At 42.2% G+C, this 21,638-nt stretch overlaps 1 protein-coding gene across 1 annotated transcript; it reads left to right on the top strand.

Annotated features, from left to right (window-relative positions):
* Positions 1-3,868: 3,868 nt before the first annotated feature.
* LOC311602182 (V-type proton ATPase subunit d 2-like) lies at positions 3,869-18,058 on the top strand. Its single transcript, XM_084789892.1, has 6 exons — positions 3,869-4,014; positions 9,261-9,439; positions 11,130-11,209; positions 15,734-15,910; positions 17,172-17,246; positions 17,733-18,058. Exons 1-6 carry the CDS (start codon positions 3,890-3,892, stop codon positions 17,892-17,894), a joined length of 798 nt encoding a protein of 265 aa, XP_084646018.1. The 5' UTR covers positions 3,869-3,889; the 3' UTR covers positions 17,895-18,058.
* The last annotated feature ends 3,580 nt before the right edge of the window (positions 18,059-21,638 follow it).

The raw sequence follows: 21,638 nt of genomic DNA, 5'->3' as shown, positions 1-21,638 counted from the left end.
TGCCGGTGTTGAGGCACTACATCGTGTGCAAACTATTCACCTCAGACTAGTCTAGAAAGCTGCCAGGAGACAGGAAGCATCAGCAGACAAGTCATATCTTTCCGAGGAGCGCTCATAATCCAATCTCCACTCCGGGCTTGGATCTACTAGCTGAAAACAAAATCTTTTCTTTTCACGGATTTTAAAACGTTAAAACTTTTGAACTGATGTCCAGAAGATATTAAACTGTTAACATTTTTAAAAAATATAGTGTTTTTATAGTTCTCTGAGAGGTCTACATGTGTGTACCATGCATTTTGACCTTAACTGACCTCTCTAACTCCCAGGGACTCCCTAAATATCAAAAGCACCTTCCTACGAAAGCACCAAGACAAACACACACACACACACACACACACACACACACACACACACACACACAGACACACACACACACACACACACACACAACTTAGAGGCATCACTTAATTCCTCACAGATGCAAAACTGTCTCAGGTTGAGAACTACTACATTAATGTGGTTTTTCTCTATTGCTGGATATCAAGTTATGTTCTAAGAGTTAGTGGTTCTGAACTATCACGAAGCCATCCTAGTAAATTCATTGTTCTGTGTGTCAGGCATGTGAATGGATTTACTGAAGATGGCACCTCTGAAGTCTTGAAGGATCCACGTCTCTGTATCATTCAAGTGGCAGTTGTCAGGGGGCCTCAGGTCCTTCCTGGTCTCAAGCAAGATGCCATTGTTTAGATGTCAGTTTCTTCTTAGGGCTGCTTAGGAATGTCCTTGCCACTTGGCAGCTGCTAGTGATTTGGGGGGACAGGGGCATGTGACCCAATGTCAGAAGTGACAAATTCTGCTTTGTTACTTATGTTAGAACCAAGTTGCTAACTGTGGCCATATTGGAAGAGAACTGGCCTCTGGTTTGTGATAAAAGAAGTGTCCACAAATTTGTAAACATATTTTTTGTTCATAGCATTTTTAATTTAAATAATTTATTCAGATTATATCCAGATTGTTATCCCCTCACTTGTATCTTCCCATTCCCCTCGCCCTCTCTCCCTCTTTCACCCTATTGCCCTCCCCTGGGATAGAAGGGGACGTCCTCCGCTATCATCTGACCACAGCCTATCATGTCTCATCTGGATAGCCTGTTTCCTCTTCCTAGGAGTGCCACCAGGCGTGAAAACATTTTTTAAAGACCACTACTGAAGAGAAAAGTCTTTTGGCAAATAGAATAGAGAGTATCATAAAATGGAGAGAAAATAATTAGTATAATTCTAAAAACCAATGCTGACTGTCTGTTTAATGAAATTGTTAAGCAAGTAGAAAACAGACTAATTATATAATGTTAGGATGAAATGGATGTGCAAAGTCAAAAAGGAAACAAAAATGAAAGACAATGGTTTCACCTAAATCAATATTTTATTATATGAAGGACCAGTGAATAGTTCTATAAGAAAGTGGACAATGATAGAACCATAAGAAGCATATATTTGCTTACATGGACTATCCCGTGATCACTTGGGCAGAGTAGTCTCATACAGTGACATGGGGGAAAGTGGTAATATTACATCCCTATGGTGATTTTCTAGCTTAGGTACAATCAGACCAAGGAACTCACAGCTTGTGTGTTAGGTGGCAGAGAGGCAAAGCTCTGGTTCAGGGTACTTTCAGAGCCCATACCAGCTGAATTCCTATAAATATTGAGGGAAAATGTAAATATAAAATATAATGGTTTAAATATGTCAATACATGTTCTAGTGGATCAATATAACCAGAAAACAGAATTAACAGTATTTTGTTGCTTTGATTTTTTTTTTTAAATGAAAGAAGAGGTCTGGCAGGTAGTGTCTAAGGTCTAAGGTCCAAGGTCTAAGAGAATGTGTCTACAGGGCCAAGCTGTGTTTTGATCCCAGCAATGTGTTACCTAACCCTACATTCCCTCTGCAAGGCAACTTGCCAATGTGTTTCAAAAGGGCTACACTTATTCATATTCTGTGATTACTTTGGAGGATTTATCATGTGACCGTAAACAAGGACATGAGAAATGATTTATGAAAAGACACTTATGACAGTGTTCATTGGAAATGAAGGAATATTCTAATAACCAATGTTTGATTTTAGGTGCCAACTTAGGGGATAGAAGAACCTTAGGAACTCCTTTCAGGGCCTCGGGGAAAGTTTGAGGCACTGAAGAAGTGAGCCAGTGAGCCAGAAGACCAAAGGAGAAATCTCTACAAGGTCCCCAAGGAAGGCTGCACTCTGTGGCAGGCGTTTGGAAGCTGCTACTGCTTTTGTTTAAAGAGCTCTTACAGCGAAAAGGGCCAGGAAATGTAAAGGCAACACTGTTTAAACACAGAGCCAAGTGACCACATTCAGTGATTTCCTAGCACTACAAACAGAGCACACGAGCTTGAAGGTGCTCTGAAGAGCAGATATTCACACAAGCCGAGGAGCCAGTGATTTTAACCCGCAGTGAAATGATGATCGGTCATTTGACAGAATCTAGAATCCCCGGGAGATGGGCCTCCGACACTGCCTGTGAAGGATTACCTTGGTTGTGGTAACTGAGGTGGGAAGACCGACTTTAATTGTGGGCAGAGGACCCAGGACTGCACACGACAGAAAAACACCACAAGCACCATCGTCTCTCTCTACGTCCTGACTTCTGAGTTATTGTGACCCAGCTGCTTCAAGCTCCTGCCACCGCATATGAGCCAGAGTAAAACCTGGTTTTGTATTTTATCATAGCAAGAGGAAGAGAATGAAGACAAGTAAAATTGTCACGTACATTTTCGAGTGATTTTTATGTTTTGGATGCGCATGCACTTAACTTGTATGTGAAGTTAGGGGACAATAACTAATGTACCAGACTGAGGAGAATGTGCATTGTTCACTCAAGAGGTATTTACAAATACGCATGGGGCCTTAGCGTTGTGTGGTACACTAGTCTCCTTGGTATACTATTCTTTCAAAATTACAACAACAACAACAATAACAACAACAACAGAGCAGCAGCAGCAGCAACAAAAGAGTGAATCAGAAAGGTGGTTTAAAATAACGAAAAATTTAGAACAGAAACGTTAAAGGGTGATTTGACTGAGAAATTGTTACCTGATGTTAAAGGCAAATAAATGGAGAGGTCTTTCTTGAAGAGAAGCCGGGAGTTCTGAACCTTTGAGACAAGAGGACTAGTAGGCTGTGGGGTGGGTGTGAGTCGTCTATGGGGTCTTGGTGGGGTGGGTGGCTAACTGAACCATTCATGCTGGAAGAACTTTGTTCTTTCTCTGAAGCAAAAGAGCAGGCCATATGGTGGGCAGTGTGCTCATCACACTGCTGTGTGACCGTTCTTGCAAGAGCAATGTAAATTACGAACAGTGCTTTTCTAAACCGGTTGACTCATTGTATAACAGAGTCAAGAGACCCTACCTTTCAGGATTACTATGCGGATTAACAGCACGGAAGTGGCCCTGTGCGCTTGCACCATTAGTAGCTTTGTTATTGGGCCAGTCTGGTGCCAAGTGAAGGGAACTATTTGGTTATCAACACAAATAAAAGTCTTCTCGTGTGACCATTTACTAGTCTGATATTAAGTGAGGTCAAGGAGTGTTCACTCACAGCGCACTTTTACTGTGAAGTGCTGGAGTAAAGCACAAAATTGCCTGGAGGACCTTCCCTGTGGTTGTGCAGGAAGGCTCTGCAGCTGACTGGGCAGGTAGGTGCTGTGGAGAGAAGTCCCCACCTGCTTCCCGACGGCTGCCCCGCCCCCTTTCCGGTTCTGACCCCGCCCCCCTCATCGTATTGGCTGGCGTGCCCCTCCACAGGACCACCTGGAAGACCCAGAGGAACGGACCGGTCCTCAGGCGGCCTCGGCGCGCGCTCGCTGCGCATGCTCGAGGGCGGCTGGATTCGGGGTCTGGACCGGAGGCACAGACCGGCCCAGGCTGGGAGGCGCGGAGGCGCGCCTGTGCGCGGCACCGGCGTCGCGAGCACGCTTGCGCGCTCCCGAGGAAGGGAGGTGTAGGCGGGGGGGGGGGGGGGGGCGAGGGAGGGGGGCGAGGGAGGGGGGGAGGGAAGGCAGGGGGGGGTGGGGGGGGCGGGAAGCCGGGTGTCGGCGCGCCGAGCGTGCGGGATCCAAGTGGCTGCCTGCGGCCTGGGCTGCCTGTCCGACGCCTGCTGCGAGATGGCGATCTTGGGCGCGGAGGGCTGAGGAGGCGCCGCTGCGGTGGCCGCCGGCCCCGGGAGCCACAGCTTCGCGCGGGTAAGCACGGCGGGGCTCGGGAGGGCGGCCGGGCCGGAGTTCGCTGGGGTGGGGTCGCCGGGCTTGCCCCGAGCTGGCCCTGGCACCGGCCTGTGCGGGTGACACCGGAGCCTGGGGAAGTGTCTCAGTGACTGCAGTGCTCAGCCTCCTGGCCGGGGGCTCGCTAGCGTTCCAGCTTTCCTACCTCAGAACTGCTGCCCTGACTTTCACCCTGATCCTCCTGGCTCGCGACTCCAGCCCCTGAACGTCCTTTACTGACATGTTTTTAGTATTCAGGGCTTTTCACTGACTCTGCACCTCCTCTCACCAACACTCTTAGTCTCCACCTTTGGTGACCTGGTAGGTGCAAGTGACCTTGCAAAATTTTCTAATCCTCAGCTTGTGATTTAGGTCCTTTCCTTTAACTCTTTTTTAAAAAATTTTTTACTATTGTTAGGAATAGTACTTTGTCCAGAGCCTTTACAGTCCTTAAAATGATCCGTTTTCTATACATAGGGACTGTATGCCCCTTTTCTTTTACTCATCCATTTGTAGTTAAAGTTCCTCAGCTCTAAGTGAAACCTCTTTATTACCAAAAAGAAGGTGTATCTATATACTTTTGAAATATTTTACTCTTTCACCGTAAGATAACTCACAAATGCCTTCTTTTTCTATTAAGGGTTTATCTTTTTGTGTGCAATAAAGGTTAAGTTTCTATTCTTAAAAGGCTGCAACTTACAGATATGAAAAACAATAATGCCAGAGTTATCTTTCTACTATCATTTGATTTTTTTTCTTTTTCTTTTTCTTCTTATGAAATGCCCATTTCACAGTTGTCTGTAGGTTTCTGCATGAATTTATGCTTGTGTATAAATCCACTTGACATATCTCACCAAGTCTGTGTGTAACTGTTAGTAAAACTCACCTTTTAAAATAGAAAGGCATTCTTTCATTTAACTGACTGGTTTTAGCTATAAAGCAGTATACTTAAGACTTGACTGGAAATTATCATTTTTTAATAACTAGTTAGTATTTTAAATTCAAAGATGATGGCCAAGTGTTGGAGCTATCGAAATTGAATTCGTGGAGAATGTGGCTTAGCTCTTTGAGACATAGATTATCAACATTTTCAAATGTTTTGAAGACTGCTTTTAAGACACCGTGCTCTTGAAACCCAGGACATGGCTGATCAGTTCCCTTGCCTTCAAAGAGATGGTAATCGCCTCAGTTGGCTGAATTTACTTCTAGTACATTCTTGCACAATTATTAAGCTCCAACTGCATTACAGGGTGAGCTTTTTGGGGGGTGTCTGTAGATGAGATGATTGGCCGCTTCTGTCTTTACAGCCTGTGGGGGAGCTTTGTGTGTTAGGTTAGATACAGATGCCTCTTTTATGTATGTGGGAATGAATGGCAGGGTCTCACTGCGTAGCCCAATCTGGCCTTGAACTTGGCATCTTTCTGCCTTAGATGTCCAGAATCCTGGGGGTATGTTCCTGAGAATGTGCCCATGTTCGTGCATGTGTATGTTTGTGTATGTTCTGTGCGTGCGTGCGTGTATGTGGATGTTTCATAAATATAAAAGTTATCTCAATTCAAGTCCAGAGAGGCTGGCTCTCAGATGAGTCGAGGGGCTTCTCATTTTGAAGATGCTGTATTGAAGGGTGACCAGCTTTTCCTCAGTAGGGTAAGGCAGTTGACGCAGAAGGATCTGAGAGGGTTTGGATGGAGTCTAAAGGATTTGTTCTTAGGGTAAGAAAGCTTGAAACAAAAACCACACCAGTAACAAAATCATTTTCTTTTTGTTGTGCTTCCTTTTGTTTTGTTTTGAGACAAGGACTTGCCATGTAGCTGTGACTGGCCTGGAACTTGCTTTCTGTGTGGACCAGGCTAGCCTTGGACACATCTCTCTGACTTCCAGCCCTGGAAGCACTCTTGGAATAAGAGTAACGTTAATGCCAGGTGGATGACTAGGTTACTAGGCAGGGTAGGGCCCACAGCTAATTTTTGAGTTTGAGAAATGATTTAAAACCGTTGTTTAGAAACATTAATCTAGTAGCATTCTGTAGTATGAATTGAGGTAGGAAGAACCTGGAGATTCATAAACCTCAGGATTTCCATCACCATAAGCAGCAAGGGTTTGAACAAGTAGGAAGGACAAGGAATGTAGGATAGAATTTGCTAAGCAGGGAAATGATAGTTAAAATAATTGGCAACGTGACTCAGTGGGTAAAGGTGCTTGCTGCCAAGCCTGGACCTAAGTATGATCATAGAAACCCATTTGGTAGAAAGATAATCTCCTAAAAATTGTCCTCTGATCCTCAGACTTGCACAGTGACACAAACATCCTTTTCCCCCCAAATGCTAATATGTGTATCTCTCTGTCTCTCTCTATCTTACTGTGTAGCCTTGGCTGTCCTGGAAATCACTCTGTAGATCATGCTGGCCTCAGACTCATAGAAAACCACTTGATTCTGCTCACCTGAGTGCTGGGATTAACGGGGTACACCACTATGCCCAGCTGGAATAAACTAAATACTATATGTTAATATTGGTGCAAATGATTAAATTAATTAATAAATAAAGGAGAAAGAATAAATCTCCCTTGTAGAATGATTCCTGTAACTATTGTAGATAGTCTGTGCTAAAGGGAGATAAGCAACATTGCTACCTCTTAGGGACACTGCACATGGAGACTTTCAAAAGGTGCTACATGCAAAGAGTGGATGGAGCAATTGTTCTTTGGAGAAACCTGTCATATGCTACCTCAGCCAAGATCGAGGTCAACATAAAGATGAAAAATTATGTTAACATTTATTTACCCTTGATAGGATAGAAAGGAAATGACACTTCATGGGTATTCCTCTTGGTCACCCATAATCTGAGCCTTCTGCTAAGACAGATTCTAGCAGTGAAACCTCCTGTTCCGTACTTGATCAGTACTCCTGAAATTGTCAATGTAATAGGCACTGGAGATCATCACTGACGTATTTTCCTTATAAATCATTCACCATCCCCCCCCACACACACACCCACGTAACAACCTGAGGAAGTGGTGGATACTTGGAATGGAAAAGAGGTTTCACAGAGAGGCAGGCAGACATTACTGCCAACAAGTTGCTGCCAGATTGGAGCAGGATAACCTGAAGCCCCAGCCCTGACACCCTGAGCTGTGAGGTCTCTGCAGTAGACTGCTAGGAGTAAATACGTGTAAGTGCTTGCCACGTACTAGAAACTCTGGGATGACTAATGTTTACTTACAATTTTTCAAGTAGGGTCTCATTATAAGGCTCAATTTGCCCTCAAACTTATGTTCATTTGCCTCATCTAAGCACATTACAGGTGCCTTGGCACCTCACATTCCCTCTTCTCTCTCACCTAAATCTAAATCACAAGGTTCCTGTCCCCGCCGATGCCATTTCCCCCTTACATTGAGGTCAGCTTGTGGTATGAGCTCTCTCTCGCTCTCTCTTTGGCCTTCTCTTTTCTCATCCATTAAGACATACACTGACCAGGCTCTGTCTTTCTCTCTTCCTTTAACTCTCCCACAGGCATACTCCACTGAGTGCTTTTACTATCTCAGATGGTCTGTTAGTTGCTACAGCCTATGGATGCCTATGCCACTGTCTACCTTAATGTACCTGTGGTCATTGACACTCTATAACATTTCCTTATAACATTCTAGAACTTTTTGGAGTTCACTGCCCTGGCTTTCTTCCCATTGAGCCATTCTCCAGATCCTTCATCCTTTAAATGCTGAGGTTTCTCCTATGGTTGTACAGAGTGAGCACTTTGCATACTGTCTTAGTTAGGGTTTCTATTGCTGTGATAAAACACCATGATCAAAAGCAAAGGAGGTAGGAAAGGGTTTATTTGCCTTATACACCCTGAATGTGAGTCCATGAAGAAAGATAATGCAGGAACTCAAACTGAGCAGGATCTTGGAGGCAGAAGCCGATGAAGAGGCCATGGAGGATTGCTGCTTACTTGTTTGCTCAACCTGCTTTCTAACAGAACCCAGGACCACCAGCGCAGGGATAGCCCTCCCACACCTATAAGTAATTAACACAATATCCTACAGGCTTGCCTACAGCCCAGTCTTATAGAGGTGTTTTTCTCAATTGAGGTTCCTTACTCTCTGATGACTCTAGATTGTGCCAAGTGGACATAAAACTAGCAGAACACATACTCTCTAGGGCTCCATCTTCTATCTTTAAACTGCCCTCTTCAAGCCGATATGTTTAGGTTACACTTCTAGGCTTCCAAGAGCATCTTCTTGCGTGTCTCTTGTGCACCTTGAGCTCATTCTGTCTAAATATCTGCACATTATGAAAATGTCTTCCTCTCACATTGTCTCTTCACGACCAAGAGCTCCCCAATCTACTTGTGGTCCTAAACACTAAAGGCAGAATAATACGGTGATTAAAAGTAATGTCCTAGAAGCATATAGCCAGAGTTTGGATCTCAGCTGCCCTACTTGTTAGCTAGAGCTGCTAATATACGCTGTATATGCATGAGCCACCTTGGGCCTACCCCAGTAATCCAGAAGAAGATAGATAGATAGATAGATAGATAGATAGATAGATAAAGAGATAGATAGATAGACAAATAGATGATAGCTAGATAGAGAAATATAGGTTTGTGTGTGTTTGTTTGTGTGTGTGTGTGTGTGTGTATATATATATATATATATATATATATATATATATATATATATATAGAGAGAGAGAGAGAGAGAGAGAGAGAGAGAGAGAGAGGTATATCTGTGTGTGTGAGAGAGACAGAGAGAGACAGAGGAGAGAAACAATTATTACTTTTTCAAATCGTCTTGCTTCTGTCTTAAAACATTTTCTTCCTCAGGTCTCAGTCCTTTATGTAAAAAAAAAAATCCACACATTCTTCAAATTTCAGCCTGAATGTCATCTCCCAAGGAGTCTGACCTGTGGATATCCTCAGGGCCCAGCTACAAATCGCCTCACCACCCAGTTAATGTGTTTTCTAATGCTTGAGTATTATTGCAGATGCAGCTATATGATAGACAACATAATTCTGCTGATGAATGGGGCACTGCAAAAGAAATCTGTGAAAGAAGTACTAGCCAAGTGTTACCCTTTGGGCCGTTTCACAGAGATGGAAGCTGTCAACATTGCAGAAACCCCCTCAGATCTCTTCAAGGCTGTGCTGGTTGAAACACCATTAGGTATGAATACTTATTTGTGAAATGGCCTGTGAATTTTAGCAGAGTCATTAGAAAATGCACTTTCAAGATGCAACATTTTTATGTATGTAGTTTTATATACAGATCCATAGCTGTGTACAGGAGGTCTAAGCTGGACATAGTGGCACATACATACATATGTAGATGTATGAGGTTGAAAGCTGGGAAAGCTGAGGTCAGTCCGGGTACACAGAAAGACCCTAGTTTATGAAAACAGACACCACCAAAAAATCATCTAGGCCTGGGGAAATGGCTCAAATGGTAAAGCACTTGTCTTGCAGACATAAGGACTTGAGTTTGAGCCTCAGAACCCTATTGAAAAAGCCAAGTGCTGTGGCACAGTCGATAAATGCCATCACTGAGGAGGTAAAGATCCATAGGACTTGCTAGAGCCCCCTAGCCTAGCCTACTTGGCAAGCTTCAAGCCACCAAGAGAGACCCTATCTCAAAAGCAAGGTGGGCAGCCCTTAAGGAATGGCACCTAAGTGTCCTTTGGCTTCTCCCTGTATGCACAAGACATGTGTATGGGCACCCATGCATATAGAAACATGTACAGAAATACACATAGACACACATGCAGAAAAATCTTCTAACCTTGCTTTCTTATTTCTCAGATGAAGACAAGTCAGGCACTCTGATCTTGGTCATTTTTATCCATTCAGATTAGAGAAAGGGCCTGGAGCTTGTATCCCAACCTGAAAATCCTTCTGCTTTCTACTCGGTCATAGAAATTAAATGATGAATTTAGTAATTCTCAAACTATGGGTTTCCTTTCTATGTTTTATACAATTAGTTCTTTATCCTTTCATATTAAACTCTTATGAAAGTCAGGTCATATCTAGAGAGTATTTCGTTTTAAGAAGTTTAGAAATGTCATCTCTAAGAGCTACTCAGGAGCCTCCATGAAATTATCTAGATTAATTATGAAATGACTATTTCATTATAATTTAGCACTGATAATAATGTCATTGTTCAAATCATTATAGGGAATATGTTCAAGCATTATCTAGATGGTAGCAAGTCATTGTTGATCATGGGGAAAGTAGCTTTCATTTTCATTTAGGGAGCAAGGGATGGAAAGGTGTCTCAGTAGTTAGTACTAGCAGCTATCCTGGGGGACCTGAGTTCAATCTCTAGCACTTACAGGGTGCCTCAAACTATCTGTAACTCCAGTTCTGAGGGAGGCAACAACCTCTTCTGGTCTCTACAGGCACTGTGCATATACATTATGTACAGACATACGTATAGGCAAAATACCCATTTATAAAAATATAAAAACAAAATAAAATAATTAATTTGGAGAGAATATGTTAAACATAGAGTATTTTGCATGATAAGAACATATCCTGTGCATTCGCCAACACTCTGAGCCAAACAAGTTACCCTTCAACAGATATTTTTAGAAGGCAAGGGCGTGCTAGGTCACCTTTGAGGCTAAGGTGGAGACAAGGTGAGGCTGGAGTGAGTGAGCTGTGAATATGAATATGAAGGGAAGCTCAGTTTGAGAATAAATTTAAATATAGTTTTAGTAAAGATGTTTTAGTAAGTTGTGAAGTTTAAACAAGCTAATATGCACCTACTGTTTGCTACAGCAAGCAGTGCCTAGAGTTCATGCACAGTAAATGCTCAAAGTTTGTAATCTGGTTTGTGATTTATATCCTTTGGCTTTCAGCTCCTTTCTTTCAAGATTGTATGTCTGAAAGAACTCTCGATGAACTGAATATTGAATTACTACGCAATAAACTATACAAGGTAATGGCTTTTCCAAGTGTATTTTTCTTGTTTGCACAATATAACATAATTGGAGCTCTTTATTAAAAATGTTGCTTTGCCCATTGACCAACTTCTGCAATTATTAAGTGATGTATGTTTGCTATATAACTTTTATTGTTCTGGCTTGGTTTTAGTTATATGTATAAACATCAGTCTCTCCTATCCACCAAGATTTTTAAGAATAAATAGTATACGCTATTCTTATGTACCCTTTGTTCTTTGTCCCAATGTCTTGAGTGCAAAAAGTGTCGGTTAGATGATGGTAAAAGGGTAAATAAATGTGTGAGGAAAATTACATCAAGGGCAGCAGGGAGACACAGTAGGCATTCTGTTTTATATTGTCCATCTCTGCTGTAGATCTTGTTATAGATCTCTGATTCTTATAATTAATCTGTCCATGCAAATTGAAGCCCATGTCAGTATTACCAACTGGTAGACACTATGTCATACATAACACTGCATGGTCTGACTGTCTGGACCATGTTGCCACCTTTAGAGTAGACTGTGTACTATAAGCCAAGCAAAATCTGCTAGTGTACCCTGCTATGAATCAACATACACTACTGTGGTATGTAAATAAGCTCAAATACATGGTCCTCTCAATAGTATTATGTTACACACAGCTTCCTGTTTTATTAAGAGACACTTGAACTGTAAAGGGGCACATCTGAGATGTAACTAACAGGACATCATGTTATAAGCACTTACTTCATAGTCTTAATGCACTCAATCCAGTAGCAAAGCTATATGATTGTCTAATTCTTATTCTTCATATAAACCTGAGGGATGCAGAGAGATTAGGCGTCCTTCAGCAGAAACAACTTAGTATTGAGTTAGTGAAGTAGTAGAGCTGGAATGCAAGTGCAGGCAGTCAAAACTTACAACCCAGGCGATGCTTTTCCAATATATTCCCACAGTCAAAGCCAGTGTGTCTCTTAGGAGACTCACTACCAGGGTTCCTAAATCATTTGCAGAGCTCAGAGAAGAATTTGGCACTCTTGTTAGAATAGCTGGAATTAACTATATAAAATAACCCAAGAATAGTGCAAAAATGCTTGTTAAGTAATTAGACATTGTGATAAGAGCAATTTTGTTCTTTTATGGAGTTCTTTTTCAGTCTGGGCCACAGCCATATTAAATCTCTTTTAAATCTACTACAGAATACCCTCCTATGGTAGAAACAATTCAGTTTCCATTAAAACATTTCATAAGCTGTGAAAAGATGACCTAGAAGTTTCCAGAATGAAAATTACTCATTTCATTGTTTAAAAATCTTTCTTCTTTCTAAGTCTTACCTTGAAGCATTCTAAAAGTTCTGTAAGGATCACGGTGATGTTACAGCAGAAATTATGTGTCCCATTCTTGAGGTAAGAAGGAGCCTTTGGCTCCATCTTTGCCAAATAATGAGTTTGCATACTTGTCCTTACTTTGACTGAGCTGTATTTCTTTATCTTAGAAATTACCTGACAATTCAATAAGCAATGTCAACTGATATCTCAAGAGCAGTGGTTTTTGTTTGTTTGGTTGGTTGGTTGGTTGGTTGGTTGGTTGTTTTGGGGGGGGTTGTTTTTGTTTTTAGTTTGGGTTTTTTGTTTTGTTTCGTGTTTTGTTTTGGTTCATTTTCTTTTCTTTTCTTTTTTATTTATTTATTTATTTTTGGAACCCAGAATTGTAGCTCAGCAGTTGAACACTTACCTAACACTACAACTTATAATATTCCAAATATATGTTTTTTAATTCAATTGATGGTAGAGAGACCTCAAAAGACTTGCTGTAGTAGAAGAGAGCATTGAAGGGTTAGCAATGTAGCTCAGAGGGAAAGTATTTATCTAAAATGCACAAGTCCCCAGGCTTCAAGCCCAGCCCTGCCAGGGAGAAAAAGAGGGAGAGAAGGAGATATAAAGACAGAGGAAGAAGGAAGAGGGAGGAGAAAGAGGAGAGTCCCCTATCATCTCATGCTGTGTCAGACTGTGTTTAGGGGTGATCAAAGAGCAATATTTTTAAACATTTTAAATGATAGTAGTTTTCACTATGAAGCTACATAGCCATGCCAAAAGCTTTAAAACTAAAGAACATTAAAGTATAAAAAAAAAAAATCTAAAAGAAAACATACCCAAGTAGGCAGGAAAGCACTCCTTATGAAAAAAGAAAGCTCTTGATGGGTACAGCCCTTCCCACACTGCAGGTAGTACTCAGCCTGCAGAGGTGTGCAATGGAACGTGTGCTTACAACCTAAGGAATAATCTAAAAACAAAGACAAGGCCTGGGAAATGAATAGATAACTTGGATGATCCATTATGTTCAGGTAGAGTCTTCTCTTCTTAACCCGGCATTCAAAATGCTTCCTGAGTTCTCCTCATCTCCCTGTCCATCCCGTTTTCCAGTGGCTTCCCTAAGTTTAAGTTGTGACAATCCTCCAAATGCCACATGCTCCCTCCCTCATGCAGCAACCTCCCCTGACACAGCGTCTGCTGCCTGCAACGCTGCCTGCCCTCCCATATTTCCCTGTTTAAAATTCTAAAATCTTATAACTAGAAAGAATATCTTGGATGGCTACCCGCGTGTTGTTTATTTCAAGGATTCTTCTTGCCATGAGCAATCCCACTCACATTTCTTCTCTTATTCCTGCAAGTTCTAAAATGATTTACAAGACTGGTTATATGCAGGAGCCAGAATGGAACTGCTTTTGCTTCTAAATAAGGCTACCTTGCTTCTGAGCCACCCATAATTTCCACGAGAGTAATCAAAGGGACCAGTGGAAAGACTCACTCTCCAATGATAAGAAACACCTGTTCTAACAAAAGCGTTCCATTAGAGCTGTTGCAAGCCTGTCTTTGTTACTAGCTAGTAAGTGTGGAAAGTAATGAATGACAGTGCACAGCCATTCTTTTCAGCTTTCTTGTGCTAGTGAACAGCTGTGGACTCTTGTTAAAAGGCAGAGAGTGGTTCAGTTGATTTGCCTTAGACTGCGGTTTGAGATTCTGCATTTTTAGTAAGCTTCCATCAGTGTCAAAGCTACTAAGCCATGACTTCAAGTAGCATCAGTGTTGAAAATATTGTAGAAAAATAAAAAATGATGAAATCAACAGACTGCTCTGTTAGATTCAGTAGGTAGTTAGAATACTCCTATGTGACAGACACTGAGTCCAGAAATGAGCAACAAATAAAAAAAGAGATGGTTCTTCCAAGTGTTAAAAGTAGTGGGAAAATTCAAGGATAGACTTCAAATTGACATAACTATAAAGCTCGAAGGCCAACACCCAGAGGAAGAAGAGGAGGGGGCCTTGAGGGAGCGGACAGAGGCATGGGAGGAAAGATTATAAGAGCCAGTGGCTGGGGAGCAGGCTGGGACAAGACGTAGCTGTTGCACCCATTAGCTCACAGCAGTTGTGGTTACCTATACAAGACCCGCATAAGATAATCTCAGATCCAATCCCAGGAGAGAGTGAAGAAGAGGCCCTGAGGCCCAAGCCCTAGCTGCTAAGCTGTGGGCAGTCGATGTGGCTGCTTGAGAAGAAAGAGTTACTTTTCTCTCTGAGTGTGTCGTGGCCATTGGTAGGCTCCCCAGGACTTGCTGGATGACCCTACACCATTCATGTATGCTACCACACACTGGACTCAGTGAGTTAAAAGGTTTTGTGTGGGGGCGGGGCGTGCAAAAAGGAATGGAGGAAGATGGGATACTTAACTGAGAGACAGCAGAAACATGGGGAACAAAGAGGAAAGAAATCTCTAGAAAGACAGCATGATTACAGGAAGCAGGATTGGTAGAGCTCAGTGGCCTGTGCTGTTCAGCATAGTCGAGAGCACACATTGACCTACTTAAGGATCATAAGGAATCAGGCCTTGCAAGGAAGATAAATCACCCCCAAGCTGCACGGTTCTTAGCTACAGAATCAGAGATGGCAGGTCATTAAAAAAATCCAAACCATGAAAGTACAGATGGCATACAGTATAAAGTTTAATTATATAAAGTAACAGGGGTAGGGAATGTGGCTTGACGGTAGAGCTAGTGTGACTTGCATGAGGCCCTAGATTGGATCCCCAGCATGACAAGGAATAACGGTAATACCAACAATAGTGACAGCGGCAATTAGGAGTAGTTAGTAACATGTAGAGATGCACACTCCTGTTGTTCAGACACCCCCAGCAGACATTTTTACTTACATTGTTTTTCCCTCCATGCTGCACTATAGTGGCATTTTTCTCACCTTGATGGAACATAGATTTATAACTCTGGTGCCATATATGAAAGCAACATGTAAGTAACTCATTTCAGGGAACCTGGGAAATAGAGCTTTGGTAGCATTTCGATAGCCAAAGCTCATGGCAGGCTTGCACAACTTTCCCCAGCAAACAAATTTCTCCCTTTCAAGAGGAGACTAAAGAGCCATTAGGAACACATGCCTACTTTGTAATTCGACATGGGAAGTAGATCGCTTCAGAAGTGCAATTCCGCACGTAGCTTGTTGTGTAAAAGACTTTTCTGTCTTTCCCCTTCAGTTTGAGGCCGACAGACGTGCTTTAATCATCACTCTGAACTCATTTGGCACTGAGTTGAGCAAAGAAGACAGGGAGACCCTGTTCCCCACCTGCGGCAAGCTCTTTCCTGAGGGGCTGCGTTTGTTAGCTCAAGCTGAAGACTTCGAGCAGGTGAAGAGAGTAGCGGACAATTACGGGGTAAGTGGTTTCACCAGCACGCTGAGTGCCTTGCATCACTTCAGCACGGGGCCCTTGAGAAGCTCACACACCCATTTAGACACCTCAGCCAGAGTAACATCCAGACGGTGGCGAGCGGTGCCCCTTGCAGTAATTATGCCTCCCAGAGAAACACTTCAAATTTCCAGTGCAAGCTGGTGTCTTTAAAGAGTCCTGCCAAGAAAGCCCTTGTTTAAATCTCCAAGGAGTGGTTATCTGAGCACTTCAAGAAGTACCTTTTAATGCAAGTCCCCCAAGAGGCTGGGGCAAGCTCCTGGAAGTGGGAGTTCATGTCAAAATTACATAAAAGAACCTGAGCCCAGTGTTCCTTTTCAGGACCCACAGGAGAAACAGACTGTCTATAGGGACTACAGGGGAAATGGGATACGTGTGGGGTTTCCCACTCCCTTTGCTTAACGGAAGAAACTGGGAGAGGAACAGAACCATTTATTTGCTTCTCCTCCCTCTGTGTCCAGCTCTCTAAGCCAGGCTGGAGCTCCTCATACATGATTCTCCTCCTCACCCAGATCCCACTTCCTCAGGCTTGTGGGTAGTCACATGTATTATCCTGCACTTCACCTCCTTGGCTTAAGAATGACACTGGTGTTTCCTCGTGGGTGTCTGAATCTTTCTAGGGGGCATCCAGCAAACAATATACATAACCCCCGTAGTAACCCATCTGTAACTGAGAGCAGCTCTTCAGTATGATATTAACATTTGAGCTTCTCCCCTGTTTCCACTCCTTGTGCCCTTGAAATTCCATGAGGTGAACCAGTTGTCATCTTAAGAAACCCACAAACCTGTACCGGTCAGACTGTAAGAGTTCACTGAGTCCAGTGTATTTATGTGTGACAATGACAATGTACATCGAGAAAAATGGAGCTTTTGGCCCGTGCTTGTAGCCCTGAGTAAGCCCACAAATGAGAAAGTGAGAATTTCAACTCCCTGTTTGGATTTTTGCGGAGGAAGGTGGGCGCGGTGTCAGGAAGTCAAAGGCCTGATCAAAAATATTTAGGCCTTCAGTTACAAATTTTCTTTAAAGCACACATGCGCGCACGTGCGCACACACACATACACACACACACACACACACACATACATGCACACATACACATTCACTCACGCATGCACACAAACATGCACATGTGCAATATCAATATCTATTTTCTAAGAAAATATATTTATATGCATATGCAAAAATTGAAAAGTCTGTTACATTTAAGCTCTTGTCTTTGTTTTTAAGGTTTACAAGCCTCTGTTTGATGCTGTAGGTAGCAGCGGGGGAAAGACCCTAGAAGATGTTTTCTATGAGAGAGAGGTATGGCAGAAGTGGAAATACCATTTATACACTGTTGTTGTTTGCATGTGATTTAAATGTTTTCTCATTTGGAGTTTCTTTTTATAGTTCATCAGGACAATTGATGCTTTTCCGTAAACATTGTGTATTATCACTTCCTTAGAGTGCCAGAGCCCTGCAGCTGCACATAATTTCACATCAATTGTCCTATGAAGAATGTGTATTTAGTAGGAGCTGTAGAAGTGGCTTTTCCATAGTTAGAAAACTAGAAAAGGAAAGCCAGTGTGTCCTCACAGATACTAACTCTTGTCAGTTTGGTCCCTCTTACAGGAAGTGTTTTCTCGTAGTTTAAATGCAGGTCCATGTGTGAAGCTGCCTCTGCAACTTGCATACTACTTAAGAACAAATAAGCACTATACAAGCCGAAGACATTTCTAGCTTATTACATCACAAATGTAGTATTTTCTAGACAAGCTAATGGTCCATGTCATCTCTTTCTTTCCTTAGGTGCAAATGAATGTGCTGGCATTCAACAGGCAGTTCCACTACGGTGTGTTTTATGCATACGTAAAGTTGAAGGAGCAAGAGATGAGAAACATTGTGTGGATAGCAGAATGCATCTCGCAGAGACATCGAGCTAAAATCAACAGTTACATTCCCATTTTATAAGCCAGAGGGGAGGCCTCAAATGCAGAAAAACATACATGGAGAAAGGAAATTATCAGGGAAAGAAAAGGGCTATCTCATTATCTAGATTAGATAAAAGTAGGTCATACGTCATTTCCATAAATTGCATGTCCACTGGAAGCCCAGTAAACTGAACTTGAAGCAAAGTATTACTTTCTTGTTTTTAGAAACCCTTAATCATTTCTTTCATGTTTATGTCTTGTTGCTCACTGGCCTTACACGATCATTTTAATGGACCCTGTAACACTTTTCCTACTCTCATTTAGTCATGTTAAAATCATACGTAATCAGATATTTCACTCCTCCTTTTCCATTCTTTTTCCCAAGCTCAAACACAGAGGTTCTGCTTTATCTTCTGCCTGTTTCTTCCATGCATTCACAAAAGTGCAAAGCCGTGTGTGGCCAAAACACACCAGGTTTGGTGAATAATGCTACCTTCTTTTCCCCCATGACTGTCTGACAGGTAAGCCTGAGGAAGATCAATTCCAAAGATGCAAGTGTAAATTTGTTAATAAATTAGATTCTCATGTATATACATATATATGGAAAGAAAGAGAAACAGAAAGAGAGAAAAATGAAGAATTTATATAGATTTCTTTACCTGTGCTTCTGTCAATTTATTCAAGAAGAAAATCCCAGTACTTGTGCATGTTCCTTCAGAAGAAACGAGTCGCAAATTTAGTGTGGTTTTTTTTCATAAAGCCTGGAACCAGTGCAGAAGCTGCTCAGAAAAGGAAAATAGCAAAATATGTCTCCAATCTTTTCTCTAAATAGAAAAGGTGTTCTTAGATATAGTCTGTACTTGCTCTGCTTCAAGAATCACACGTGTGCAATCAACATGATGACTCAGGAGGTAAGAGCTTGCTGTCAATTCTAAATCCATGACTTCAATCCCTGGGAGCTCACAGGGTAGAATGAGGGAACTATGTAACCCTTTAACCTTTTCATATGCACACACACACAGGGAGGGGGGTGGAGGGAGAAGGAGAGGAACATTCTATATATAAGCATACTTATCAAAATACATAAACACACTGTCTAGAATAGTATGCATCAACTAAGGGGCACAACATTTTTATGTAGAAAAATCATTTCTAAATACACAAAAAATAATGATCTCCCGAACTAATAGGAAAGCCAAGTGCCTGCTCCGTGATGCCGATACAATGTTCTCAGCTGCCTCGTGGTGGACTGTACTCTCAAACTGTAAGCCAAAATAAACCCCTCCCTCTCTGAGTTGTTTCATCAGATATTTTGTTATAGCAACACAACAAAGGAACTAATACAGAAAACTGATGCTGAAATTGTTACACGAAATTTAATGATATGGTTCATAGATCTTCAGGGTTGATTTGTGTGAGAACCACAGAGGATTTGGGAGGTATGCATTAGGAAAGCGCTAGAATGTTCTAAGCAGTGTTTAACAGGCCAGGCTGATATGAGTTTGGAAAAGCTGAATGCTAAGAGAAAGGCAGACGGTGGAGGCCCATCTCTGGTGAGCACCGATAGAAACTATCTCTGTCAGGTTCTGCTTGTAACATAAAAACCTGACAGAGGCTGAGTTCAAAGGGAATTGGCTGTGTTCTTAGTAGAAGAAATTTCAGGACAGGTTAACATTCAGGCTGTGTCATAGTTACTGCTCACTGCCTTTATCAAGGTCTACAGTGAGAGAAAGCAACAAAGACAGAAAGCCATGAAAACATGCATTTAGGGTAAGAAGGCATGTGATCAAGTTTGAAATTACACACAAGGTAGGTGTAGACAAAGGAGCTCTATTTGCTAAAAGGATTAGCACCATTAAAGAGAGAACTCTCTGGCTCTACACCAGGGCAATTAGAAAGGTGTCCTGAGGGCAAGACCCAGCTGGTCAAAGGATCCAATCTATGAATGTGAAACTTAATTTGAAAGGCACATGCTTGAACTGAGAATGCCAGGAGAACTGAAGGGACTCTATGCTGAAAACCAAGTCCCTGGGGAACTTGTTGTTGTTGTTGTTGTGTTGGTGGTGGTGGTAATGGTGGTGGTGGTGGTGGTGGTTGTTGCTTATAGGTTCATTCTCAAAAGTACAGAGAAACTACAGCAACTATGGCCAGAGTTTAGGAGACAGGATACTTCTTAAGCTGGCAGAAATTAGTTTTTGCAGATAAAAAGTTAAGAATGAGGAAGCCAGGCAGTCTTGCACCAAGAATCTAGAAACCTACTGAGGCCAAGCAATTCCTGGAAGAGTTATATTCCCCATAATAGGTTTGGAAAGAACACTTTGAGTGGAAGGTAAACGCCAAGTTCCAATGGAAACTCTAGAATGTTGTAGGTGCCCATTATGGGATGTCTGCTGAAGAAAGTTAGAGACGCAGAGGGGAACCAGTCCAAGACAGAGATCACAGGTGATGGATGCAGCAGAGTTAGAGAGGCAGGAATGCGTAAGGAGCGAAAATTATTCCAGCAGGAGCCCCAGATGCTAGATATGAGAAAATGATGCTTGGCATTTTTCTTTCTGGGTTTCCATATTTCTTTGATATTCCTCTGTTCTTCATTTTTTAAATGGAAATATTTATTCTATGCCATTAGATATTGGAAATGTGTAATTGGGTTTTTTATTTTATAGTGGTTTGTAAGTGGTACATTTTCTTGAGTCTTCCGAAGAGACTTTGAACCACAGCAAACAAGAAGACAAGAATTCATTTCATAATCTAAGTGAGGGGTTTTGGTTGGCTGGGTGAGCTTTCTGTTTCCATTTTTTGTTGTTTTATTGAGCATGTTTTGATCTGTGGCCAAGGCTTGCCCTTGATCTGCGCAACTTTGCCTCGTAGGACTCAGATTACAGACATATGCCACTACACCTGATTCGTGCTGTTTTTGAAGCTGAGACCTCCACCATTCTTTTCCTCACCCTTCTCCCAATGCTTCATTAACCTCTCAGTTGCCATCTGCATCATCTGTAGGTCATCTTGGAGCAGGATAGCCTAGTAAATTCCACAGCCTTGGTTCCTTCCAGTCAGCAGTCCGTCCCACCTGCTGATTTACACCTTCCGCGGACGACTCACACCCTAGCCCTCCTCATTCCTTTTACCGTTGCCACCACTTTTTCTCCAATTCAGCAAGGAGAAGCACACACACACACACACACACACACACACACACACACACACACACCACTAAAAAGTATATACTACCTTATCAGAGGGCATCATTCTTGGTGTTTTCACCCTTTATACTTTACAACAGTTGAATCCAGGAGTTTTTTGTCATTTTGGATGACGATATGGTCATAAAACATATCTTATATGCATACACACAAAGAAAAGAAATGCAAAAGTTATACTAAGGGCCAAATCTCTGCTCCTAAATCATTTCTTCCTAACGTCTTCGTTATTCTACTTGGGCTCTCATCAATTATTGCCCACCTGCTCCTCTGTCCTCAGTCACCTAGCCATGTAGTTTCCAGTTTCTACCACTTACTAAGGGCATGACTGCTAAGAGAAGTCCAACCCACTAGAGAGTGGTTCAACAGGGATGATGCGTGAGTGCTTATGCTAGGAAAGTGAATCGGCACTACTTTTAGAGAGTAAAAAGAATAAGCAAGCATATCCATGGAAGACCAGATTCACAAGTGCCACTTAAACCTGTAGTCGTTGACCACATAGAAAGTGCAGAAGGTGCTCTACAAGCGTGGCTGACACCAGCACCTACAGGGCTACATGTACTAGTGCTTAGCCTGTCTTTCTA

The sequence above is a fragment of the Acomys minous genome (genome assembly GCF_964271855.1).
Source record: "Acomys minous genome assembly, chromosome: 1".
In the NCBI taxonomy this organism is placed as follows: Eukaryota; Metazoa; Chordata; class Mammalia; order Rodentia; family Muridae; genus Acomys; species Acomys minous.
Note: the sequence above shows the minus strand (reverse complement) of the source record. Positions and strands in the feature narration are given on the sequence as shown.

Coding starts and splice junctions, on each gene's coding strand:
- LOC311602182 (XM_084789892.1), top strand. CDS start 3,890: ATGCTCGAGGGCGGCTGGATTCGGGGTCTGGACCGGAGGCACAGACCG. Junction 11,210..15,733: donor TACGCAATAAACTATACAAG/GTAATGGCTTTT, acceptor TTTCCCCTTCAG/TTTGAGGCCGACAGACGTGC. Junction 17,247..17,732: donor ATGTTTTCTATGAGAGAGAG/GTATGGCAGAAG, acceptor TTCTTTCCTTAG/GTGCAAATGAATGTGCTGGC.